This window comes from Suncus etruscus, chromosome 1 (genome assembly GCF_024139225.1).
Source record: "Suncus etruscus isolate mSunEtr1 chromosome 1, mSunEtr1.pri.cur, whole genome shotgun sequence".
Classification (NCBI taxonomy): domain Eukaryota; kingdom Metazoa; phylum Chordata; class Mammalia; order Eulipotyphla; family Soricidae; genus Suncus; species Suncus etruscus.
The window spans coordinates 158,301,991-158,326,325 of record NC_064848.1 but is presented as its reverse complement, the minus strand read 5'-3'; the positions used below and the strand labels follow the sequence as shown (position 1 = coordinate 158,326,325).

At 42.5% G+C, this 24,335-nt stretch overlaps 1 protein-coding gene across 1 annotated transcript in view; it reads right to left on the bottom strand.

Annotated features, from left to right (window-relative positions):
- The window catches only part of METTL16 (methyltransferase 16, N6-methyladenosine), an 82,866-nt gene that overhangs the window by 17,655 nt on the left and 40,876 nt on the right, over window positions 1–24,335 (bottom strand). Inside the window, exons 5-8 of the mRNA XM_049782391.1 lie at window positions 23,217–23,332; window positions 13,566–13,708; window positions 1,814–1,883; window positions 624–713 (exon numbers count right to left, since the gene is read on the bottom strand). Coding sequence (XP_049638348.1) covers window positions 624–713; window positions 1,814–1,883; window positions 13,566–13,708; window positions 23,217–23,332 — 419 coding nt within the window. The remainder of the gene's footprint in view (window positions 1–623; window positions 714–1,813; window positions 1,884–13,565; window positions 13,709–23,216; window positions 23,333–24,335) is intronic.

Here is a 24,335-nt window from a genome sequence, read left to right as displayed (position 1 = left end):
TAAGTACTCAGAAATTGCCCCTGGCTTGGGGGGACCATATGGGACACCGGGGGATAGAACTGCAGTCCGGGGGGATCGAACCGCAGTCCTTCCTTGGCTAGCGCAGTCCTTCCTTGGCTAGCGCTTGCAAGGCAGACACCTTACCTCTAAGGCCACTTCGCCGGCCCCGTGTATTGTTCCTCACATGCATTTTTTAATTGTAAATGATATATTCTCAAATCATTTGTTCGCTGAGCAAGAATTACTGTTACTTTTTTTTTCTTTTTGGGCCACACCCGGTGGTGCTCAGGGGTTACTCCTGGCTATCTGCTCAGAAATAGCTCCTGGCAGGCACAGGGGACTATATGGGACCGGGATTCGAACCAACCACCTTAGGTCCTGGATTGGCTGCTTGCAAGGCAAACGCCGCTGTGCTATCTCTCCGGGCCCGAATTACTGTTACTTAAACTCACAGAGAACAGTCCCACATCACCAGTCTTCCAGGACAGTGCTCTATTTACAACTATATTCCATTTTGGCGTAAGTACGTAGGGTAAACCTCAGAGAAATAGGCAGGACTGACTTAGTTCACTGATGGTTTACTAAAGGTTATTTAAAGAAGCTGAAACAAGTTCTTTACTTACCGGTACTGTTACATCATCATAAAAACTCCAAGCTAAAGCCCATCTCATTGTCCGACCTTGACAGAATTCAGTGAAGGTGACTTTAGGAACCTGCAACCAACATAGACATCTCATCTAACAGAAGTCATTCTACCAATAGGTTTCTTGCTATTAACATCAGTTAATATTTTCTTTCTTGTCAGTTGAATATTACTATTTCCCAAAGCTATATGTTGCTGCCTAAAAATTAACAAAGAAATCATATCCCAACAAATCTGATTTTTTTTCTTTCTTTGGTTTTTGGGCCACACCCGGTGGCGTTCAGGGGTTACTCCTGGCTCTGAGCTCAGAAATCGCTCCCTGGAAAGCACAGGGGACCATATGGGATACCGGGATTCAAACCACCATCTGTCCTGGATCGCCTGCATGCAAGGCATATGCCCTGCTGCTGTGCTATATCTCTCTGGCCCTTAATTTTTTCTTTTTAACAAAAATTTAACTGGGGAAAATAAATGAATAAAATGTCAGATAAACCTGACACTGAGGAAGCTATTCTGATACACTAAGCTTGGTTTCTACCATTGACTCTTTTCTTGTTTTGTTTGTTTTTGGGTCACACCCGGCAGCACTCAATGATTACTCTTGACTCTGTGCTCAGAAATCACTCCTGGCAGGCACAGGGGACATGTGGGATGCTGGGATTCAAACCACCATTGGTCCTGGATTACCAACTGGGAGAGGTGTGAGGGGAAACGTGTTTGCAACTTGCTTCTCAAAAACAGAAACACGGGGCTGAACTCCTGGGGACCATCAATACAGGTCTACAGTGGAAAACACTGTGAAATGAGGTTTTGCTTTGAGCTCTTCACTAATGCCTACACATATGAACTTAGAACAAGTATCTTAACTTGTTGCTTTTAGCTTTATCAAAGCAAAGAGCCAATGTGAGGTCAGTGGTGGGTAGACACTAGGATATTGATTTCCAGTTTCTCTGATACTCAACTCATTTAGTTTCCCAACTCTTAAAGAAGGCAATTTGAAAATGATCCATTTTAGACTTAAGTTGCAAAACTAAAAATAGACTAAAAATGCAAAACTCACATTTATAGTTTTAAGGTATAAAGGTATAAGGTTTAAGGTATAAAGGAAAACTCTGTACTTCAGCAAACATTGAAAGAAGATATATCAGAACATTAATGACCAAGTCTTACCCCTTGTATACGAAGTTCTTCTTTTAGAGGAGCCAGGCTACATTTTTTCCCCAGCATACAGCTGTACCACCTAGTAGAGGAAAGTTAAGACTGGTGAAGTGGGCCCGGAGAGATAGCACAGCGGCGTTTGCTTTGCAAGCAGCCGATCCAGGACCAAAGGTGGTTGGTTCGAATCCCCGGTGTCCCATATGGTCCCCCGTGCCTGCCAGGAGCTATTTCTGAGCAGACAGCCAGGAGTAACCCCTGAGCACCACCGGGTGTGGCCCCAAAACCAAAAAAAAAAAAAAAAAAAAAAAAAAGAAGACTGGTGAAGCACTGATTTACAAGACTATTTTATTTTTTGTGGGGTCACAATAGAGGTGCTCAGGACTCACTCCTGGTAGGCTCAGCGCACCATATGGGGTGATGGGTACTGAACACAGGCTGGCTATGTGCAAGTCAAGCACCCGCTGTACTACTGCTCAGACCTGCAAATATTTTTATTTCTCAAGGATACAATACTACATACCATGTTACTCCACCCTGGATTAAGGTGTAGCTACCTAAGACCCACCCATTTCTGGGAGGGGTCTTGGGAACCAAATATTATGTGTGACCTTACCTGCAAGACCCCGCCCATTCCTGAGAGGGGTCTTGGAATAGGTAGATAAACCTTTGAGCGAGGGGATTAAGGGTTTTTCGGCCCTGCTGAGCTCTCTGGCTTCTGGGTCTCTGCCTCTTTTGGTCTTGGACCAGGATGGAGGCCAAAGGGAAGATGGCTGAAAGGATTAAGACGCAGGGTAGCCTAGAATGGCTGAATGCTTGAAAGGTTATGAGATAGGCGACACACATGTGGTGAACAGGTCATGAATAAAGCTGATGGTTCCTGATGCCTGCCTGTGAGTGAGTGATTTCGCCTTTCACCTGGGCCTGGGACCCGCCGGCTGGATGGGGTTGTGGAGCCACCTGGCCTGGGATGACAGAGAGAAATCCATCACCATCCATCGCCATCCAGCCCCATCGTTAATTATTTGATACTACAATACCATACCTACCACCAGGGTGTAAATAACTTCCAACTATAGTCTTTTGGCTCCTTTCTGTCCACATTCTTGCCTTACCCTACTCCTCCTACCTTGATAACCTGTTTTTTTTTTCTTTTTTAATTGAATCACCATGAGAGAGTTTCTGTATATTGTGAGAGAAAAACTGTTGTTAGTTGAGTTTTAGTCATACAATGTTCCAACCCTTCACCAGTTTTCATTCCTACCACTAATGTCCCCAGTTTCCCTCCTGTCTCCCCACCTAACAACAGCCCCTAGCTTGCCTCTATAGCATACTTTCTCTCCCCTACACTTTATTCATTTTACTCAAAATGGTTTGCAATATTGTTACTGAAAGGCTACCATGAATATTACTTTACTATATATTATATTACCTTAAACACCCAATTCTTGTCCAGAATGATCACTTCCCACTATCATTGCCATAGTGGTCCCTTTTCTGCTTTAACTTCCCCACCAGCCCTTACCCCTTGTGGCAAGCTTCCTATCACATAACAGTCCTGGCCCTCATTTTTTTGTCTTTGGGTATTATTCTCACACTACAGTAAACTCAATATTGTGTGTGTGTGTGTATGTTGTTTTGTTTTTTGGGTGCCCGAACAGTGCCTGAGCTTAATCCTGGTTCTTTGTTCAGGGGTCACTCCTGGTGATGCTTAAGGGACCATATGATGTGCCACGAATTGAATCCAGGTTAGCTACATGCAAGGCAAGCACCCTACTTCTCACTCTGGACCCCCATTTTTTTTTGGTATCTGATCACCTTTTCATTTTTTATTTTGGCATCACTCCCAGCTCAGTGTTAGCCAGTTACTTTTGCTGGTGGTGGGGGACACTGCATGTAGAGCTCAAACTCAGTCTTCCTGCATGCAAAGTATGAGCTCCAAACCTTCGAGGAGTACTGCCACTCCCAAATGGTCCTCGAGAACAACCAGGGTAATTGCTGAGTGCAGAGCCTGGAGTAGCCCCCAAAACAAAACAAAAAATTAAAAAAAAAAAAGAAGACAGTGGAGGAATTTTAAATTGATAGACATTTCTAATTTTTGAGATAGTAAGGGATACACTTGTCAAAATGTATCAAATTCTACACTTAAAATTAGAGAACTTTTCCTTTTGTCTTTTGTTTTGGGGGCATATGTGCTGTGCTGGGGGTTGGGTACTCCCAAGTGTGGTGTGGTATGTAGGTGTCACTCCCAGTAAAATTGGAGAACTTTGTATGCAATAAAATAATTTTATGGGGCCAGAATGATAGTACAATGGGTAGGGCACTTGCTTGCATGTGGCCACCCTGGGTTGGATCTCTGGCATCTAATATGGTTCCCTCAGCATTATCAGGAGTAATTCTGAATATAGACCTAGGAGTAAGTAATCCCTGAGCAATGCCAGGAGTGACCCCCCACACAAAAAAAAAACAAAACAAAAAGTTCTGGTTTAATATATAAATTTCTAAAGATGATATATAATTTCTTTAATTATCTATATACTTTTTTTTTTTGTGCTTTTTGGGTCACACTCAGCAGTGCTCAGGGGTTATTCCTGGCTCCAGGCTCAGAAATTGCTCCTGGCAGGCACAGGGGACCGTATGGGATACGGGGATTCAAACCGATGACCTCCTGCATGAAAGGCAAATGCCTTACCTCCATGCTATCTCTCCGGCCCCGAATTATCTATATACTTTATATAACATGTCTGGGGTTACTTCTGGCTCTGCACTCAGAAATCGCCCCTGGCAGGCCTGGGGAACCATATGGGATGCCAGGGATCGAACCTGGGTTGGCACATGCAAGGCAAATGCCCTACCACTGTGCCATCACTATAGCCCCAATTTTGTTTTGGTTTCTAGGCCACAGCCAGCAGTGTTCAGGGCTCACTCCTGGCAGACTTGGAGGACCATATGGGAGGCCAGGGATAGAATCTGGGTCTGCCATGTTTAAGGCAAATGCCCTTCCAGCTGTGCTTTCACTTTGGCCCCTGAAGGTGAATTTTAAAGTGACTAAAATAGGTGAATCTAAGAACTAAGTTTGGCAGGGAGAGCCATAATGCTGAGTTCTTGCTGGCAAATGCAATGTTGGTAAGATCACTGAGCTCAATCCTTACTACACCCCACATGCCTGACTATTATCCTAGCAGAACTGCTGATGCCCAAAGCACCGACCCAGTATGAGGACAGCAATCAACTACAGGGTCCCTTATGAGCGCTGAGCACTGTTACAAAGTGTGAGACTCTGGGAGAGCACTGCCACCAAATGTGTATAAGCACCAATTCTGAAGGTGAGTCAAGCAGTGTATGAAACCCCAAGCAACTGTGTGTAGACCCTGGTCATCACAGAAACAATAAAGAGAAGAAAAAGGAAAAAGGTGTGTGTGCGTGTGTGTGTGTGTATGTGGTGGGGGGGTTATTTCAAATCACTCATGGAGCTACAAACCACACATAACTGCCATTTTTTAATAAGGCAACTCTGGAGATTTCAGATTGTTCAGTCTAACATGGTATTAACAAAACTCTTATTTATTTAAGGGGCCAGAGATAGCACAGCAGTAGGGCATGTGCCTTGCAAGCAGCTGATCCAGGACGAATGGTAGTTCGAATCCCGGCATCCCACATGGTCCCCCGTGCCTGCCAAGAGCGATTTCTGAGCACAGAGCCAGGAGTAACCCCTGAGCAACACTGGGTGTGGCTCAAAAACGAACAAACAAAAAAACCTCTTATTTATTTTAAAATTATGGCAAAATTACATTGATTTAGAAATAGCACACATATTAACCAATTTAACCAAATGTAACATTATGTTTAGTTTTTCTTTTTTGTGTTGAACTTTCTTTTGTTTAAGTTAAAAACAATTTTTTTTTTTATGGGCATACTTGGCAGTGCTTGGAACTTATTCCTGCTCTGCACTCAGAGACTGGGGGACCACGTAGAGTGCCGAGGACTGAAGCCAGGTAGGCAGTATGTGAGGCAAGCACCCTATCTCTATCAACTATCTATACTTTCTTAGAAAAATTTCTTTTCTTTTTTCATTTTTTTGTTTTTGGTCACATCTGACAGCACTCAGGAGTTACTCCTGGCTCTGTGCTCAGAAGTCGCTCCTAGCAGGCTCGGAGGACCATATAGGATGATGGGATTTGAACCAGGGTCTGTCCTGTGTTGGCCACATGCAAGGCAAATGCCTTATCGCTGTGGTATATTGCTCTGGTCCCCCTTAGAAAAATTTCTAAGAAAGATACTTTTCTCTTTTCTTTTCCTGTCTCTTCTTTCCTTTTCTGTCTTATTTTTAAAATTATGGTTTTTCCCTGCCACTCTGACTTTTTTTGGGCAACACTCATGGTACTTAGAGTATATTACAGGTTCTGTGGTCAGGGCCAACCCATGCCAGTGCTCGAGAACCCTGAGTAGAATTATGGATTTAAACAGGATCACCCAAATGTAAAACAAACATCTTAACCCCTGTATTGTCTCTCTGGTTCCCAATACTATGTATTTATGGTGGGCTAACAAAAGATGATTGTGCTTATTATTGTAAAGTCAGTCTTTTCTTTCTTTTTCTTTTTTTTTTTTTTTTTGGTGGGGCAGGGCAGGTTGGGGCCACATCCAATAATGCTCAGGGCCTACTTCTTACTCTGTGCTGAAGGGAGAATGTAGGGTCTCAGGAACTGGACCTAGATCTGTCCCCATGCAAGGCAAGTACCCACTGTATTATCACTCTGGAACTTTTTGTTCTTTTGATAATAAAAAAAAAAATGATTGTCCTGCCTCAACTACTTTTAATAAACCTGTGACATTCTGGATCACAATCAATTTCAGTTAGCTTTAAAATGTTTGGAATAGGGCTGGAGACACAATACAAAGAGTAGGGTACTTGCCTTGCATGCAATCAACCCAGGTTTGCTCCCTGAGCACTGAGCCAGGAGAAAGCCCTGAGCACCACTGGGTGTGGCCTAGAGAAAAAGAAAAATACGGACAAAAAAAAAATACGCTTCCTTTAAGAAAACACTAAGTATATAATAGATGCAAGTCACTACCCAGGAGTAAAAATTCTTTGGTATACTATGAACAAGATAAAGGAAAATAAATTAAGACCAATTAGGTGATCAAATAGTACTAGTTAAATAGGTTAACAACCTTTAAAATTAACATTTCAAGACTAGAGAGATAGTATAGCAGGTAAGATGATTGCCTTGAATGAACCTGACTTGGGTTTGATCCCCAGCATCCCATATGGTTCCCAAGTACTGTTGGGAGTAATTACTGAGTGCAGAGCCAAGAGTGACCCAAAAACTAAAAAAACTAACTAAATAAATACAATTGCCATTCTCTGAACTGGAGATGATTTAAATGTTTGGAAACATACTTTGCTTACAGGAGTTCCAGGTCAGATATCTTTGATACTATGTTTGTCCCCTGAGCACCAAGTGCTAGGTGTAGTAACTAGCACTGTTAGGTGTGACCCAAATACCAAAGATTAAAACCAGAATTACTGAGTAGAGTAGATCAAACTCACCAGAAGCCAAGAAAAAGTTTGTCTCCAGAAAAGAGACAAACTATAAAATTCCGGGGCCAGCGAGGTGGCGCTAGAGGTAAGGTGTCTGCCTTGCAAGCGCTAGCCAAGAAAGGACCGAGACCTCGGTTTGATCCCCTGGCATCCCATATGGTCCCCTCAAGCCAGGGGCAATTTCTGAGCGCTTAGCCAGGAGTAACCCCTGAGCACCAAACAGGTGTGGCTCGAAAAAAAAAAAAAACCAAAAACTATAAAATTCCTTATGAGATAAGGGAAAGCAAATAGTTAAGTAAAAATCACTAATAAATATTACTGATTATTAATGTAGGCATAAATTTTATTTTTTAATTTGTTTTTGTTTTGGGGGGCTACTTCTGGTGGAGCTTAGGGCTTCTACTCCTATCTCTTCACTCAGCAATTACTCTTGGTGGGTTTGGGGGACTATATGTGTTGACAATTTAACCTAGGGGCCAGAGAGATAGTACAACAGTGTTTGCCTTGCAAACAGCTGATCCAGGACCTAAGGTGTTTGGTTCGAATCCTGGCGTCCCCGTGCCTGCCAGGAGCTATTTCTGAGCAAATAGCCAGGAGTAATCCCTGAGCAGTGCCGGGTGTAGCCCAAAAACAAAACAAAACAAAACAAAACAAAATTGAACCTAGATTGGCTGCATGCAAGGCAAACACCCTATCTGCTTGCTGTATTATCTCTCTGGCCCTAAATTTAATTTCTGTTCCTTACTTTAAGTTGAATACTGCACAGTAAATTTTTCCAGATTTAATTTCATTAATATATTTAGAGGTTTCTGCAAGTAATATATCTTATAGAAAAAGCAGATATAACTGGATGTTTTAGAAATTCTATTTTAGCTTCACTTAAAGAAAAAATAAGACCTATCCTGTATATCTGAGCTACTCTCAATAGGCATTTTGTGACAACTAATCAAACTGCAAGTAGGAAAAAAATGAACAAAAGGAAAATCTAGTTACCCAAGAGACTGAATCCATTATACTCTTTTAATAAAAGTAGCACTCTACTTATTATAGTAGTTAGTAATTCCTCTGAGACAGTAGATTTCCAAGAAAATAATTTTGAAAAAATTTCAAATGTACAGAAGTGTTGCAAGATTAGTACAAATATTTCAGTATACTCTTCACCCTGACTTACAAATTAACATTTTCCCCATTTGCTCAAAATCTATGTGTATGTTTTTCTTGAAACCATTTGAGTTAGCTACAGTAATCACTGTGCCCCTTCAAACTTAAATATTTTGGCATGCAGATTTTAAATAACAAGGATATTCTCTGTCATAACCAAATAATAAAACTGGGAAAAATTTAATATTCACACAATTCTATTGTCTAAAATACAGTACAGACTCAAATTTTACCAATTACTCCAAAGAGATCCATCATGGCAATTTCCTCCCCTGATGAAAGATTCATTCTAGGATCATGCATTTCATTTACGTGTCAAGTCTCTATAGTCCCCTTAATCTGGAACAGTTCTTCAGTCTTTTTTACTTTCCTGACCTTAATATTTCTGAAGAATTATTTTATAAACCCCAGCAGGTTGGTCTGTGTGAGTTTCCTCATAGCTAGATTCAGGCCACAAAGAGCACAGTAGTGCCTTCTGTCCTTCCTGTCACACCAGGAGGTCACCACCTCCTCAAGGTGGTATTCAAATAGGTTTCTCTGCTTTTATGTTTTTTTATTTAATTTATTTTTTGTGGTTTTTGGGTCACACCTGGCAGTGCTCAGGGGTTTTTCCTGGCTCCGTGCTCAGAAATTGCTCCTGGCAGGCACAGGGGACCATATGGGACACCGGGATTCGAACCAATGTCCTTCTGCATGAAAGGTAAACGCCTTACCTCCATGCTATCTCTCCGGGCCCCCTCTGCTTTTATGTTTTAATTATTGCTTGGGGGTGGGGTTCAGGTTTTCAGGGCTTACTCCTGATTCTGTATCCAGGGAAGCAGAGCTTGAGGTACCATATATGATGTCGGGGATCAAATGACAGTTGGTCATGTGCAAAGCAAGTGCCTTACCCACAGTACTATGTATCTGGCTTCAAGAGACCCAGGTTTGATCTCCAAGTCTTCCAAGTACCAATGGAGGTGAACCTCAAGTACTGAGCCAGGAGTCAAACACTTGAGGATATACTAGCCTAAACTATCACCCAGAAGACAGGATGAGCCCATTATAATTTTCACTTTATCAAGCATGGATTCATTTCTTATATGATCAACCTATGAGTTATAAGGTAGTTGTTTTTTTTGTTTGTTTGTTTGTTTGTTTTTGGGAGTTGGGGATGGTTCATGCCCAGCAGCACACAGGGCTTATTCCTGGCTCCGTACTCAGGGATTTCTCCAGCAGAGCTTGGGGGACCATACAGTGTGCTGGGTATTGGCTGTATTTAAGTCAAATATCCGGCCTGCTGTACACTATTAATCTGCTCAAAAGAGCTATCTTTTTTTGTTTGTTTTTGGACCACACTTGATGGTGCTCAGGTGTTACTTCTGGCTTTGTGTTCAGTAATCACTCCTGGCAGGCCATTTGGGATGCTGGGATCAAACCCAGGTCAGCCAAGTGCAAGGCTATCGCTCCAGTCCTGAGAGCTGTATTTTTTGGGGGGAGGGGATCACATCCGGCAGCGCTCAGGGGTTACTCCTGAAATCGCTTCAGAAATCGCTTCTGGCAGGCTCAGGGGACCATAGGGGATGCTGGGATTTGAACCATTGTCCTTCTGCATGAAAGGCAATGACTTACCTCCGTGCTATCTCTCTGGCCCTGAGAGCTGTATTTTTAATTTTTTTTACTAATAAGAAAACAGCAACACATTCAAATTGCTTAGATTACCAGCTACGAAGATAGCTCAAGCAGACAGCACATGAAGAGCATATGAAAAGCCTGGGTCCAATCTCCTGCCATCACATGGCCCCACACAGCACTGCTAGATTAAGTTTGTAGCCACAAACTTAAGCACTGCCGGATCCAGCTCTGCCTGCAGTGTGTCCAGGGCCCCTAGTACTTCCAGGTGATCCTTACATTACAAAATTAATACTCAGAGGTTCTGGATGTGGCTCAATGACAAATCACATGCCTTACATACATGAGACCAGCTTCAATCCCCAGACCAGAGGAGAAAAATCTTTTTTTTTTTTTTTTGCGATTTTTTTCTTACTAATGAGATTTTTTTAATTATCTTTATTTAAACACCGTGATTACAAATATAATTGTAGTTGTATGATTACAGTCATGTAAAGAATACCCCCCTTCACCAGTGCAAGATTCCCACCACCAATTTCCCAGATCTACTTACTCCCCACCCCACCCACACCTATACTCGAGACAGGCTTTCTTTTTCCCTTATTCATTCACATTGTTATGATAGTTTTCAGTGTAGTTATTTCTCTAACTGCACTTATCACTCTATGTGGTGAGCTTCATGTTATTAGCTGCACCTACATGAGAGGATGGGGGGAAGTAAGGGTTGGGACTGAGGCAGTAAAATATTAGAAATGAGCTTTGTAGGGCAGTATCAAGGTCCCAAAACAAGATGGATATTATGGATATATAGAATATATGCACACAATACTATCAATATGAAAACAAAGAAAAAATTTCCACTGACTGTCCCAACATAAACCAGTGCTAGAACAGCCTGCCCCAGAGGAGAAAAATCTTAAGAGGTTTTGAGAGATAGCTTAGCAATTAGGGGCAAATCCCTTGCATATGTTAGGAGTAAGACTGCAACCCTATGGACCTATAGCACCTATGGACTCTAAATATCACTGGAAGCCCAGAATCCCATGAGCTCCTCTGGACGGCTCTGGCGTCCCCAGCACCATACAGCCCCACATACTTGGACTCTAATATTGATCAGTCCAGCTGTTGGCCAGGTATTGTTGCAGGTCATGCTGAGTACCTCTGAGGACTTCCTGAGACTGTCCTTCCCTTGCTAAAAGGCTCAGAGTTTTCAAGTCATCCCTAACCCACTATACTAGGCTGCTTTTTTTTTTTTTTTTTTTTTTTTTGGTTTTTGGGCCACACCCTGTGACGCTCAGGGGTTACTCCTGGCTATGCGCTCAGAAGTTGCTCCTGGCTTCTTGGGGGACCATATGGGGCACCGGGGGATCGAACCGCAGTCCGTCCTAGGTTAGCGCAGGCAAGGCAGGCACCTTACCTCCAGCGCCACCGCCCGGCCCCAAGGCTGCTTTTTTTTTGTTTTGGGGTCACACCCAGCGGCACTCAGGGGTTACTCCTAGCTCTGCTCCTGGCAGGCTCTGGGGACCATATGGGATGTTGGGGATCAAACTCAGATGGGTCCCAGGTGGGCCACACCCTACCCACTATACTATACTTGCTGTGCTCAGGGCTTACTCCTGGCTCTAAGCTCAGGGTCACTACTGGCAGTGCTTGGGAAACCATATGCAGTTCATGGTCAGTTGCTTACAAGGCAAGCACCTTAAGTCTTGTATTTTCTCCAACACATGAACACTTATATTATCTTTGCAGCACATGGGTTGATTTTGGTTGTTTGTAGATGTAGGAGCTGGAAGGTGGAGAGGGAAAACAATGCTCAGAGAGCCCAATGCTAATCCTGGTGGTGCAGGGAGCCATCAGGCCTACAATCAACAGTGTTTGAAAGGCTTGGGGCCGGAGAGATAGCATGGAGGTAAGGCCTTTCATGCAGGAGGTCATCGGTTCGAATCCTGGCATTCCATATGGTCCCCCGTACCTGCCAGGAGCAATTTCTGAGCCTGGAGCCAGAAATAACCCCTTAGCACTGCCGGGTGTGACCCAAAAAAAAAAAAACAAAAAAAAAACAAAAAAAAAACACATACACACACACACACACAAAAAGAAAGACTGAAAAGTCCTTCAAAGGACTTTTCAAAAATATAAAAACTTGGGGCCGGGCGGTGGCACAAGAGGTAAGGTGCCTGCCTTGCCTGCGCTAGCCTTGGACGGACCGCGGTTCGATCCCCCGGTGTCCCATATGGTCCCCCCAAGCCAGGAGCGACTTCTGAGCGCATAGCCAGGAGTAACCCCTGAGCAGCAAACGGGTGTGGCCCAAAAACCAAAAAAAAAAAAAAAAAAAACTTTTCATTTATAAAAGGGCTGAAAATTGGGTCTTAGATATTTATACATCTATTTTTGTTCACAATAGTCAAAAGGCAAAACAATATACATCAACATATCAATAATGAAATGCATGACAGAATATATTATGCAGCTTAGAGAGGAAGAAAATCCTGATATCCTATAATTGGATGAACCCTGCTGACATTAGTACATGAGAAAAAAAAAAACAGTCACAAAGGACAATAACTGCCTGATTCCACTTAGAATAGTCAAATTCATGGAAAGAGCAAGTAGATGGTGTTACGAGGAGCTGTTGTTTATTGGGCTTAGTTGCAGTTTTACAAGAACGAGTTCTTGAACAAGTTGAACAATATTAATGTACACAACACTGAATTCTTCAAAATTGTAGGATTCAAAATGTGTAGGATAACAAATTTGATAATGTGCATTTTATCACAATTTAAAAAACAATACCTGTATCCCAAAGCTAAACCCTAAGGTTGAAATCTTCCTTAGCTGTGACCTACTACAGGATCCTTCATTTCAACAGCACTGGGCAGGGTGAGAAGTTAAGTGAGACAAATCGATTCTTTGGAATACCTTCTGCTGCTTAATAACAGGTGTGGTACTTGACATAATTAGCTTTTAAAAAGAAAATAATAGCCGTAACTCTCCTTTACAACTGGTTAGTAATCTCAGTTTCCTTTCTTTCATCAAGTTTCTGACAGCTAGATGTCCTCACATCTGCCACTGTTTGGGAGACTAATTCCAAAAACATAAATTGCTTCCAAAGACTAGGCAACACATTTTTTCAGGTTCATGGGACAGATCTGAATCCATCTGTTTTCTAATCAAGAACCATACTTGAATTAGTTTTGTTCCATCATAGGACCATAATAATGAGAGCAATGCAATCATATGGTATTTTCCTCCTTTCTATCCATGTCTAGATTATTATAGAAACACAAATCACAATTAAAGGCATGAGACCAAACAGGGCCTTCACAGACTATAGAATACACTTGCTTTTAGATTTTCTTCTGTGTATTCTTCAGATCACTGGAGCAGGTTTACTCTAAATAACTTGTTTTCTTTTAAAATTACACAAGGAGAAAATATTTCCAGGCTTACCTTAATCTTTTTTTAAGCTGTAAACTATCATGGATGATCCTTTTAACAAACTCCAATTCACCTCCTTCAGCCATGATCTCTGTGATACCTCCTGTATTTACAGAACTAGGTGGAGGTCTTCGAGGATTTCTAGAGTTTACTCCCTGAAAAACAACAGAAAAGATTGATTAAAACAAATGCCTTAAAAAACAAAAAACCAAATGCCTTACCCACTCACTGTATTATCACTCCAGCTCCCCAAATTATTACGTTTAAAAAATGAAGTCTTACTATGATCTAGTTATGAGAATTTAACTATATCATCTATTCCTACATTGTACTAAATTTAAAAAATGAATTCAAGGGCCCGGAGAGATAGCACAGCGGCGTTTGCCTTGCAAGCAGCCGATCCAGGACCAAAGGTGGTTGGTTCGAATCCCGGTGTCCCATATGGTCCCCCGTGCCTGCCAGGAGCTATTTCTGAGCAGACAGCCAGGAGTAACCCCTGAGCACTGCCGGGTGTGACCCAAAAACCAAAAAAAAAACAAAAAAGAATTCAAAATAAATGTAAATATAAAAGATAAAACTATGAAACTCATAAAATATGGAGTAAATATGGGACCAGAAAGATAGCATAGCAGTAGGGCATTTGCCTTGCACGCAGCCAATCCAGGACAGACTGTGGTTCAAATTCTGGCATCCCATATGGTCCCCTGTGCCTGCCAGGGGCGATTTCTGAGTGCAGAGTCAGGAGTTACCCCTGAGGGCCACCAGGTGTGACCCCAAAACCAAAAAACCAAAAAAACAAAACATGGAGTAAATCTCCATAAGTTTGTATAAAACAAATGTCTTAGATGTGACTTAAAAGTTTATAGAACAGAGGTTAAAGCACCTGCCTGTCATGTGGCTGTAACCATGGTAGCAGCTAGAATCCTGGCTCCGTATATGTCTCCCAAGCACCTACAGCTGTGGTCCCTGAACATAGAACCAGGTATGGCTTCTGAGCACATAACCAGGTGTAGCATGCCCCACGCCCACCAGATGTTCAGTTCTGGTCCATCAAAATTTTGTTTCTTTATCTCGATTCTAGTCTCATGACAGTGTTCACTTTAGAAAATCTACAGTTTATACTTAAAAAATAATTTCTTTTTTCTTTGGGGGGGGGTGGATGATGAGTAGCCTGTAGTGCACTAGGACTATTTCTGTCTCTGTGCTCAAGAATCCCTTGAGCAGGAGACCATATGTGGTGCTAGGGATTCAAACTAGGATTGGTAGCATATAAGACAAGAGTTTTACTTCCTGTACTAACTCTCTGGTACACAAGAGATGTATTCTTTTATGTATTTATGTTGTAACTCAATATTGTTTAAAATTAATATTGCAGGGGCCAGAGAGACAATACAGTGGGCAAGGAACTTGCCTTGCATATTGTTAACCTGGTTTGATCCCTAGAATCTGTTATGGTCCCTGAGCACTGCTAGGAGTGATCCCTGATCACAGAGCCAGAAGTAATCCTGAGTACAGTTCAGTATTCCCCAATACAAAATCCAACCAAACGAAAAGAATACTCCAGGGCTAAAGAGATAGTAGGACAAATACTTTCATTGCTGACCTGGGTCTGATCTCCTTCACTCCTTAAGGTCCTCTAAGCATCACCAGCTGTGGCCCCAAAGCTAAATCATAAATAAATTAAATTTAAAATAGTAGTACCCTATGATAGAAAGCTTGCCATAAGGGGGAGGGAGTGCAGTTAGAGCAGAGAAGGAAAAACTATGATGATAGCTGAGATAATTACTCTGGACAGGAACTGGGTGCTAAAAGTAGGTGCTAATATGAATGATTTCATTCACTACTGCAAACCTCAAGGAAAAAAGGAAAAGTTAGGGGTGAGGGGAGAAGACAAGAAAAATGTCTGCTATATAGGTAGGCTGGTGAAGGGGGCAGGAGGGAATCTGTGGACACTGCTTGTAGCAAATGTGCACTGGTGAAGAAGGGCTGAGTGTTAAAACATTGTATTGATCATGAATAATTTTGCAACTGCGTATCTCATGGTGATTCAATTAAAAAAATAAAGAAAAATATTACCCTAACTTAGGTCCTAAATTTTATCTGCATCAAAGACTGAGATTTAGGTTAATCATTATTATTGTTGTTATTATTATTTTGATGCAGGGCTCATGTGCATTATGTTTCCAGGGCTCACCAGGGACTGCAGTGGAGCTTGTCAGGAATGATACTCCTGGCCACAATGCTTATATATCTTTAGCTGTGGTGTTCAGAAATCACATCTCAGGTATACTAGGGGTCCCAGAAAAGAGCTTCTAGGATGAGGCCAAGCATACATGTATAGTACCAAGGATCAACCTCAGAATCTTATGCTTGTAAAGGCCTATGCCTTAACCCACTGAACTATTCCCCTAACACCCTCAACTTTAGACTTACTGAGATCAGATTGGTACAGTACAACAGGTATGGCATTTGCCTGGCTTGCATGTGACTGACCCAGGTTTGATTTCTGGCATCCTATATGGTCTCCTGAGTACTGCAAGGAATAATTTCTGAGTGCACAACCAGGAGCAACTCCTGAGCATCACCAAGTGTGGCCCCAAAACCAAACCAAACCAAAAAAAAAAAAAGTAGATTTACTTTTTCTTGGGAAGAGGGGCTCATACCAGGCAACTCTCAGGTCTACTCCTGTCTTTACAGGGGTGGGGGGCGCACTCCTGCTACTGCTCAAGGAACTGCTTAGAATTGAGTGAAATATCTAAAACTATATTGTGTTGTTTTGTTTTTTTGTTTATTTTTGGGGTCATTTCTGGTGTTGCTTAGGGCTTACTCTTGATTCTGTGCTCGGGGACCACTCCTGGAAGGCCCAGGAGGACTATATGGGGTGGCAGGTACTTGGCTATGTGCAAGGCAAATGCCTTACCTACCACACTATTGCTCTGGCCCCAGATTTTTTTTTTTTTTTTTGGCTACACCCGTTTGATGCTCAGGGGTTACTCCTGGCTAAGCACTCAGAAATCACCCCTGGCTTGGGGGGATCATATGGGATGCCAGGGGATCGAACCGCAGTCCTTCCTTGGCTAGCGCTTGCAAGGCAGACACCTTACCTCTAGCGCCACCTCACCGGCCCCCCAAATTTAGATTTTTAAAAAAGTAATTTCTCGGGGCCAGAGAGACAGCACAGCGGTAGGACGTTTGCCTCACAAGCAGTAAATCCCCGGCATTCCATATGGTCCCTCGTGCCTGCTGGGAGTGATTTCAGAGTTAAGAGCGAGGAGTAAAATCCTGAGCGCCGCTGGGTGTGACCCAAAACCAAAACCAAAACAAAAAAAGTTTACTCTATTTAAACACAGTAGTTGGGGCCAGAAAGATAGCACAGAGGTGTTTGCCTTGCAATCAGCCGATCCAGGACCTAAGGTGGTTGGTTCGAATCCCGGAGTCCCATATGGTCCCCCATGCCTGCCAGGAGCTATTTCTGAGTAGATAGCCAGGAGTAACCCCTGAGCACCGCCGGGTGTGGCACCCTCAAAAAAAAATAATAATAAACACAGTAGTTATAGAGTTTTTTATAATACAGTTTTTTTTTCACAATTCCAAAGTTGTTCAAGATTGAATTTCAGACATACAATGTACAATACCCTTTACCAATGCATATTTCCTACCACACAGATATTCTCATTCTCCCCTCCCTTTTTTATACCTTTATCCCTTTTATACACTGTGGTTTGCAATATGTTGTTGAAGGGGTATCATGCCTATCGCACTTTTCTCCTTTCAGCATCCAGCTCTTATCCAGAGTGAACATTTCCAGTTATCATTGTTAGAATTGTAAAGCCACAATTTATGTTCTAATCTAGAATGTTGGCAGTGCTAATACAGTTCTATTTTTTCTTTCTTTCTTTCTTTCTTTCTTTCTTTCTTTCTTTCTTTCTTTCTTTCTTTCTTTCTTTCTTTCTTTCTTTCTTTCTTTCTTTCTTTCTTTCTTTCTTTCTTCCTTCCTTCCTTCCTTCCTTCCTTCCTTCCTTCCTTCCTTCCTTCCCTCCCTCCCTCCCTCCCTCCCTCCCTCCCTCCCTCCCTCCCTCCCTCCCTCCCTTCCTTTCTTTCTTGTGTTTGGGTCACACCCGGGGCACTCAGGAGTTACTCCTGATTCTGTGCTCAGAAGTTGCTCCTGTGCTCAGAAGTTGCTCCTGGCAGGCACCGGGGACCATATGGGATGATGGGATTTGAACCACGCTGAGTCGGCTGAGTGCAAGGTAAACACCCTGCCATTGTGTTATCTCTCCAGTCCCTGCTAATACAGCTCTACCCCCACTTCTCCAGGCCCACCACACAAAAAAACTGACAAAAATATTTAATCCACCTGAACTTTATCGTGAAATATGCAAATGATGCTTTTAGGGTATAAACATGACTTTAAAATAATTTATGGGGAAGATGTTGGGGAATATATATAGGAAAAATAATTTATGGGTACAACTTAGTAAAGAGGAGGCTGAATGAGTTCAAGCAATCGTAGAGTGGCGGGTGCCCAGAGAGATAGCATGGAGGTAAGGCATTTGTCTTGCATGCAAAAGGTCCGTGGTTCGAATCCCAGCATCCCATATGGTCCCCCGAGTCTGGCAGGAGCGATTTCTGAGAGTAGAGCCAGAAGTAACTCTTGAGCGCTGCCGGGTGTGACCCAAAAACCAAAAAAATAAAATAAAATAAAAAATAATACACTGGCTAAGTCTCTTTCCTTGCACATAGCTGACCCTGGTTCAATCCCTGGTACTTCTTAAGGTCCCACAAGTTCATCAATGGCTATCCCATAGTGCAAGGCTAGTAGTAAGGCTCAGCACAGCTGGGTGTGGCCCAAACACCAAAAAAATCCCCAACCCCCCCCAAAAAAAAAACCCAGCTCAAATAAGTAAAAAGAGAGAGGGGGCTGGTAGAATGCTTGCCTTTCACCCGAAAAACTTAAGTTCAATCCCTGGTACTTCATATGGTCAGGGGACCCCTAGATCCCAGATCCTCTCCAGGAGTGATCCCTGAGAAAAGCCAGAAATAAGCCCTGAGTATCACCAAGTGTACCTAACCCCCTCAAAATAAGACTGGGAAAGAAGATTAATGTGACTCTGGTGAATAGTACTAGAACTTTTTGTGGTTCTAGTGTTTTATTGTGCTATTCACAATATACCATGTGCCACACCCATTGATGCCTGCAGGGTACTACTCAGAGCTCAGAGCTTCCAGTGGTACACAAGGGACCATGCAGTGCTGGGGATCAAACCGTGGTCTCCCATACAAAGCATGTGCTTCAGCCATTTCATTCTGTTCCACCATCCTGCCAGAACTATGTTTTTAAATAGGTTAGTTGCTTTAATCCAGGGTATCTCTTTTTATATTTGTGAGTAAATAACATAAACATTTTAAGTTATGAAGAACAAATCAAACATTTACTAACAAGTGAGCGGCATCAGTAAATATGATCTCTGAGGATTGAGCTGAATGCATGTGAAGGCGAGAGTTGGATCCTGAGCACCAGATGGTAGCCTGAGCACTGAAAATCCCCCAAGATCAGAGTCCCAAGTAGCCTCTAGGAACCGATGCATGTGTTCCATAAAGCAACAAAACAAAACAAGGTCTTCCTTCTTAAGTCAATAAACTCAATGCAGGAGAGGAGTATAATATAAGTTGTTCCAATCAGAATAAATCCAAATGTTTGTGGAAGAAAAGAGATCTTCTACTCAACTCATCCTCCCTAGGTAGTTACAATTTTGTCATGAGTAAATCAGTCTGAGAACAAAAATAACCATGACCAGGCCAGAACCAAGAGAAACATGGAAAAACTTCAGCCTTGATGCAACTATGAACGTAATTGAGCAAACTGTTCACCAAGTCTATATTATTTCTGGATTTCTTTAAGACAAAGAACTGGGGAATAGAGATATAGTATGGAGAGTAAGGCACTTGACCTTCATGTTGCCAATCTGGTTTGATCTCCAGCACTCCAGATGGCCCCTCCAGAGCTCTACCAGAAGTGATGCCTAACCACAGCTCAGGAGTTTGCCCTGAGCAGTAGTGGGCATGGCTTAAACAAACAAACAAACAAAAAACAAAACTTAAAACAAGAAACTTTCTTCATTGTTGACTTTTTTTGTTTGTTTGTTTTTCTTTGGGGGTAGTCATATTCAGTGGTGCTTATGTTTTATACCTATCTCTACACTCAAAAATCACTCCTGAGGGTCGGAGAGATAGCACAGTGGTAAGACGTTTTCCTTGCATGTGGCCCACCCAGGAGGGACCTGATTCGATTCCCAGCATCCTATATGGTCCCCCAGCCTGCAAAGGGTGATTTCTGAGTGCAGAGCCAGGAGTAACCTCTGAGCATTGGTGGGTGTGGCCTAATAACCAAACAACCAATCAGTCAATAAATAAAGTTTAAAAAAATCACGCCTGCCCAGACAGCTGGCCAATGGCCTCCTGGGCTGACCACTTAGGCCAGGAGACCGAGATCCCCCCCATACCAAACTGGTCTTCAGGGCCACGTCTGGCAACTGAGCTCTGGGGGGAGGGCGGAGGAGGGAAACTCCAACCTTACGCTTTTTCAAACTGGAGAGGAAGGCTGCAGCTGGACCTAGAAGATCCCACATGACAGGATTACTGCTCCTCTTCTACTGGCATGGCTGGGAATCTGGACAGACAGCTGGCCAAAGGCCTCCAGGACTGACCAGTTAGTCCTGGAGACCGAGAGCCCCCACTACAGGCTGGCTTTCAAGGCCAGGGCTAGCATCTGAGCTTGGGGATGGGGAGGAGGCAAACTCCTCCCCCATGCTTTTTCATACTGGAGAGGGAGCTAACTGGACCTAGATGATCCCACATGCCAGGATTCCTGCTCCTCTCCTATGGGTATGGCTGGGAATCTGGGCAGACAGCTGGCCAATGGTCTCCTGGGCTGATCACTTAGGCCAGGAGACCGAGATCCCCCCCATGCCAAACTGGTCTCAGGACCACGTCTGGCAACTGGGCTCTGGGGGGAGGTGGGAGGAGGGAAACTCCTCCCATATTCATACTGGACCCCCTGCAGCGGTGTCTTTTCTTACTAATACTCATTTTCATAATCCCGTGGGCGCAAATATACATTTTAAGCATTATCTAAAAATGTTCTTTATTCTAGACGGTTCCTAGGAAAGAAAACGGAATACCAAAGATTTGGAGGATAACACTCAAATAGATCTTTAAAGTCAGTCTTTATGGGCGTGACTTTCCATACTGACTCCAAGCTGAAATCACAAACATGTCATGTATTGCCTCTCCCCTACCCCTGTGTCTCTTCTATCCCCTTATCTCCCAATCCTGATCTGTTATCTTCCCCTAATTTAACCCTCTTTACCCTCAGTTCCTAACCCGGTAGGCACCAAGATTGACCTCTTGCCCAAACAGATCACCTTCCAGCTCCTCAGTGAAAGACACCCTCTGGGTCTCCGTTCTCATGCCTTAGCAAAGAACTACAACCAGCACGCCTGTTGACTCATGCTTGAAGGCCCCTCTCACCCCCACCAAATCGTGTACTGTTGCATGATGCAGGAATCGGCCTCAGCAAAACTCCCAGCTCAAAGATACTATATGGTCTCGTAATGCAGCAAAGCATCTCTCAAACTCAATTCCAAGGCCTGTGAATCGAAAAGTACCTTGGCTTTTACTCCCCACAAGAATATATCAAAAGACTTAATTGAGAGTCTTATATTGCCTATGGAAGCTCAATATCTGTATAACAATACATCTTAAGATGTGTATTCCTAAATATACAAGTAGCCTCCTCCACCACTTGTTTTATTCGAATACCTTTTCTTTTTAACTCAGTTTTATTTATTTGTTCTATTTTAATATATACATTTTTTCTCTATCCTTACCATTTTTGGTGCTGCTTGGTACAAGCACACACAGAGACTGTGTGTTCAGTCTGTCATCCTTACCCAGAATAGCACCAGCAACACAGTATGACACCATACGTTTTTGTATGGGCACAGTATAAAAAGGGGAAACCATAGACACAGAAACAAGATCTTATCTTCTAGGGATAAGAACTTACTTTTTATAGCAGAAGGGTGCCTCCCATCCTGAACATGTGTCATGTGGATACAACAAGTCCCCAGGAGATTAGACAGTGTTAGTCCAACCCGAAACCCCAGATCCCCGACGTAGAAATGATACAGCTCCGGGCAACACCACCAGAAACTAAGCTCCATTGGGAGATTTCTAACACTACTCTGGCACCAACTTGTGCCAGTTTTGATATGACAACGAGGAAAGGAAAACTTGACCTAAGACCAGGCTGTCCTATCACATCACCTAATACTAAATGGAAATGAGAAGAGATATCATCCTTTGAACTGTGAAAAATAAAAGCACCAACAGAAAACTGACTTTGACAACTGTGACTGAACAGAACCTACCTTGGAACTAATAAGGAAAACCCTACCCTAGGCTGTAGCCCAGGACACATAAACAACAACAACAACAAGATGTCTTATTGCAGAGGTCCAATTTGGACAACAAAGACTGTGCAGAACCTTTGGATCCATAATATCCCAGGCTTCGGCTTAGGGACTGAAGGAAAACAGAGAGCAAGTGTTACAGAAGACTGAACACAACAGCAACAATGATGGATAGGAACCTAGAGACTCGATCCTAGACCCTGACCTATAACCCACGCAAATATCAAGATCGCTAGCTACAGTGGCTTGATTTTCTCACACACAACCAAGAGTAAACTTTCCTGGCATCACAAAAAGGCCTTTGGGATGGGGTAATGAGTATATAGGGAGCCAGGGGTTGATCCCATGATGGTATGCTTCAAGGATGGAGAAACCCTGAATCTCTTAGGCCACGGGAATTCCCTTTCTTCCCCAATGCTTACTGTGCCTATGCAAAAAAAAAAAAAGTGGGGGCAACGCCAAAGCCTACCACTCCAGCACCCATACTTTTTCTTGTTTTGTTTTGATTTGTTAGCTTTTGACTATATTTTCCTTCTCTTTTTTCTTCCACTTTTCTCTTTCTTTTTCACTCTTGTGGTTATTATTTAGATTTATTTTTATTTTTATTTGCCAGAGCCATTTATTTTTCTTTTTTTTCCATTTTTCTTTTCTTTTCTTTTTTTTCTCTCTTCTTTCTTTTTTGGGTAGTTGTCACCAAATTTTTTTCCCCCTTTTTTCTTATCCTTTTTATCCCCAATGATGGTGGAATAGATGCTCAATCTACAATAAGTTGTAAAGTGGAGACCAGTTGCACTAGCAATCTGGCGGGTAGACAAGGGAGCTATGGGATGCATGCTGGGAACAGGGGTAGAGGGAGGACAGCACTGGTGGTGGGAATGCCCCTCATTCATTGTCACTATGTACCATAAATGATGCAGTGAAAGATTTGTAATGCACTTTGGTCACAATAAAAAATAAAAAAAATCACTCCTGGTTGGCTTAGGGAACCATGTAGGGTATTAGGATCAAACCAGGTAGGCCTCAAGCAAGGCAAGCACTCTACCCACTGTACTCTGGTCCCTTTCTTACCTCTATAGCCTGATATCAGAAGCATCTGATACAGATCCCAAAACAAAAGTTGCTCTGTGCTCTGATCTCTGCAAACAAAGATAACTTGATATTCATTTACTTTAAAACAGAAGATATTTACCTTGGCTTCCAACTGATTGGCAAAAAATGGAGGGTTGCACATGCAAAAGTCATAGATTATTTCAGATTCTTCTTTAAGAGCATCCATCAGGAGTGTTTTCTGTGGTACTTTTACCACTAGGAGGAAAAACAGGAAATGTTAACCATTATTAACTGGTAGTTTTCAAAATCTGTTCCTAATTCCTTTTCATATTTAATGTTTTTTAATTTTAATTTGATTGAAACCTTTATGATTAACAAAGTCTATCACAGTTGAGTTCAGACATACAATGAGTCAGGGCCAATCTCACCACCAGTGTCCACCTCCCTCTACCAATGTTCCCCAAGTACATCCCATACCAATCCTTGCCCCCATGTCCCTAATTCTTTGACACTAGTCCCTCAGAGAGGTGAAGTTCAATTTCCCTCTTCTTGAGTACAGGTTGTATTGAGATGCACTTTTAGTGAATAAAATATGACAGAATATAATTTCTGAGGCTATGTTCTAAAATACCATTTTTTCAGCCTTTGTACATCTATGGACTGGAACCAATCTGCATACTGGTCCACAGATAGACAGTTATAATCAAGACTACAAATTATTTTCAATTTTTGTATAGCTGTGGAACAAGCATAGTTTAAGGACCAGCAGATAAAGTCCACTGATAAAAGATATTTTAATTTTTCTGTCCTAGATCAAAAATTATTCCTAGTAGGAAAACTGAGCTGCCAAGCTATGAGGAAGCTCAAATAACTCTGAGGAAAGGTTCATATAGTAATGAACTAAGGTTTCCTACTAACAATCATCAAATAAACCATCTTGAAGACATAATTCCTGCCAGGTATCATTAGATAACTGCAAACTCTGAACCAGAAATATCAGCTAGGGCATACAACCTGATCCAGAGAAACCCATAGTTTATTAATGTTCAGTTTTAAAGCTACTTGATTTTACAGTAATTATGACAGGAATGTATCGGGGCCAGAGCAATAGCCCTGTAGGAACTGGCCTTGCATATGGTCGCCATATGCAAATCGCCAGGACTGCCACACTATATAAACTCCTGAGACCACCAGGTATGATCCTGAGCTCAAAGTCATGAGTAAGCCCTGAACCCTGCTGAGTACGGCCCCAAAACAA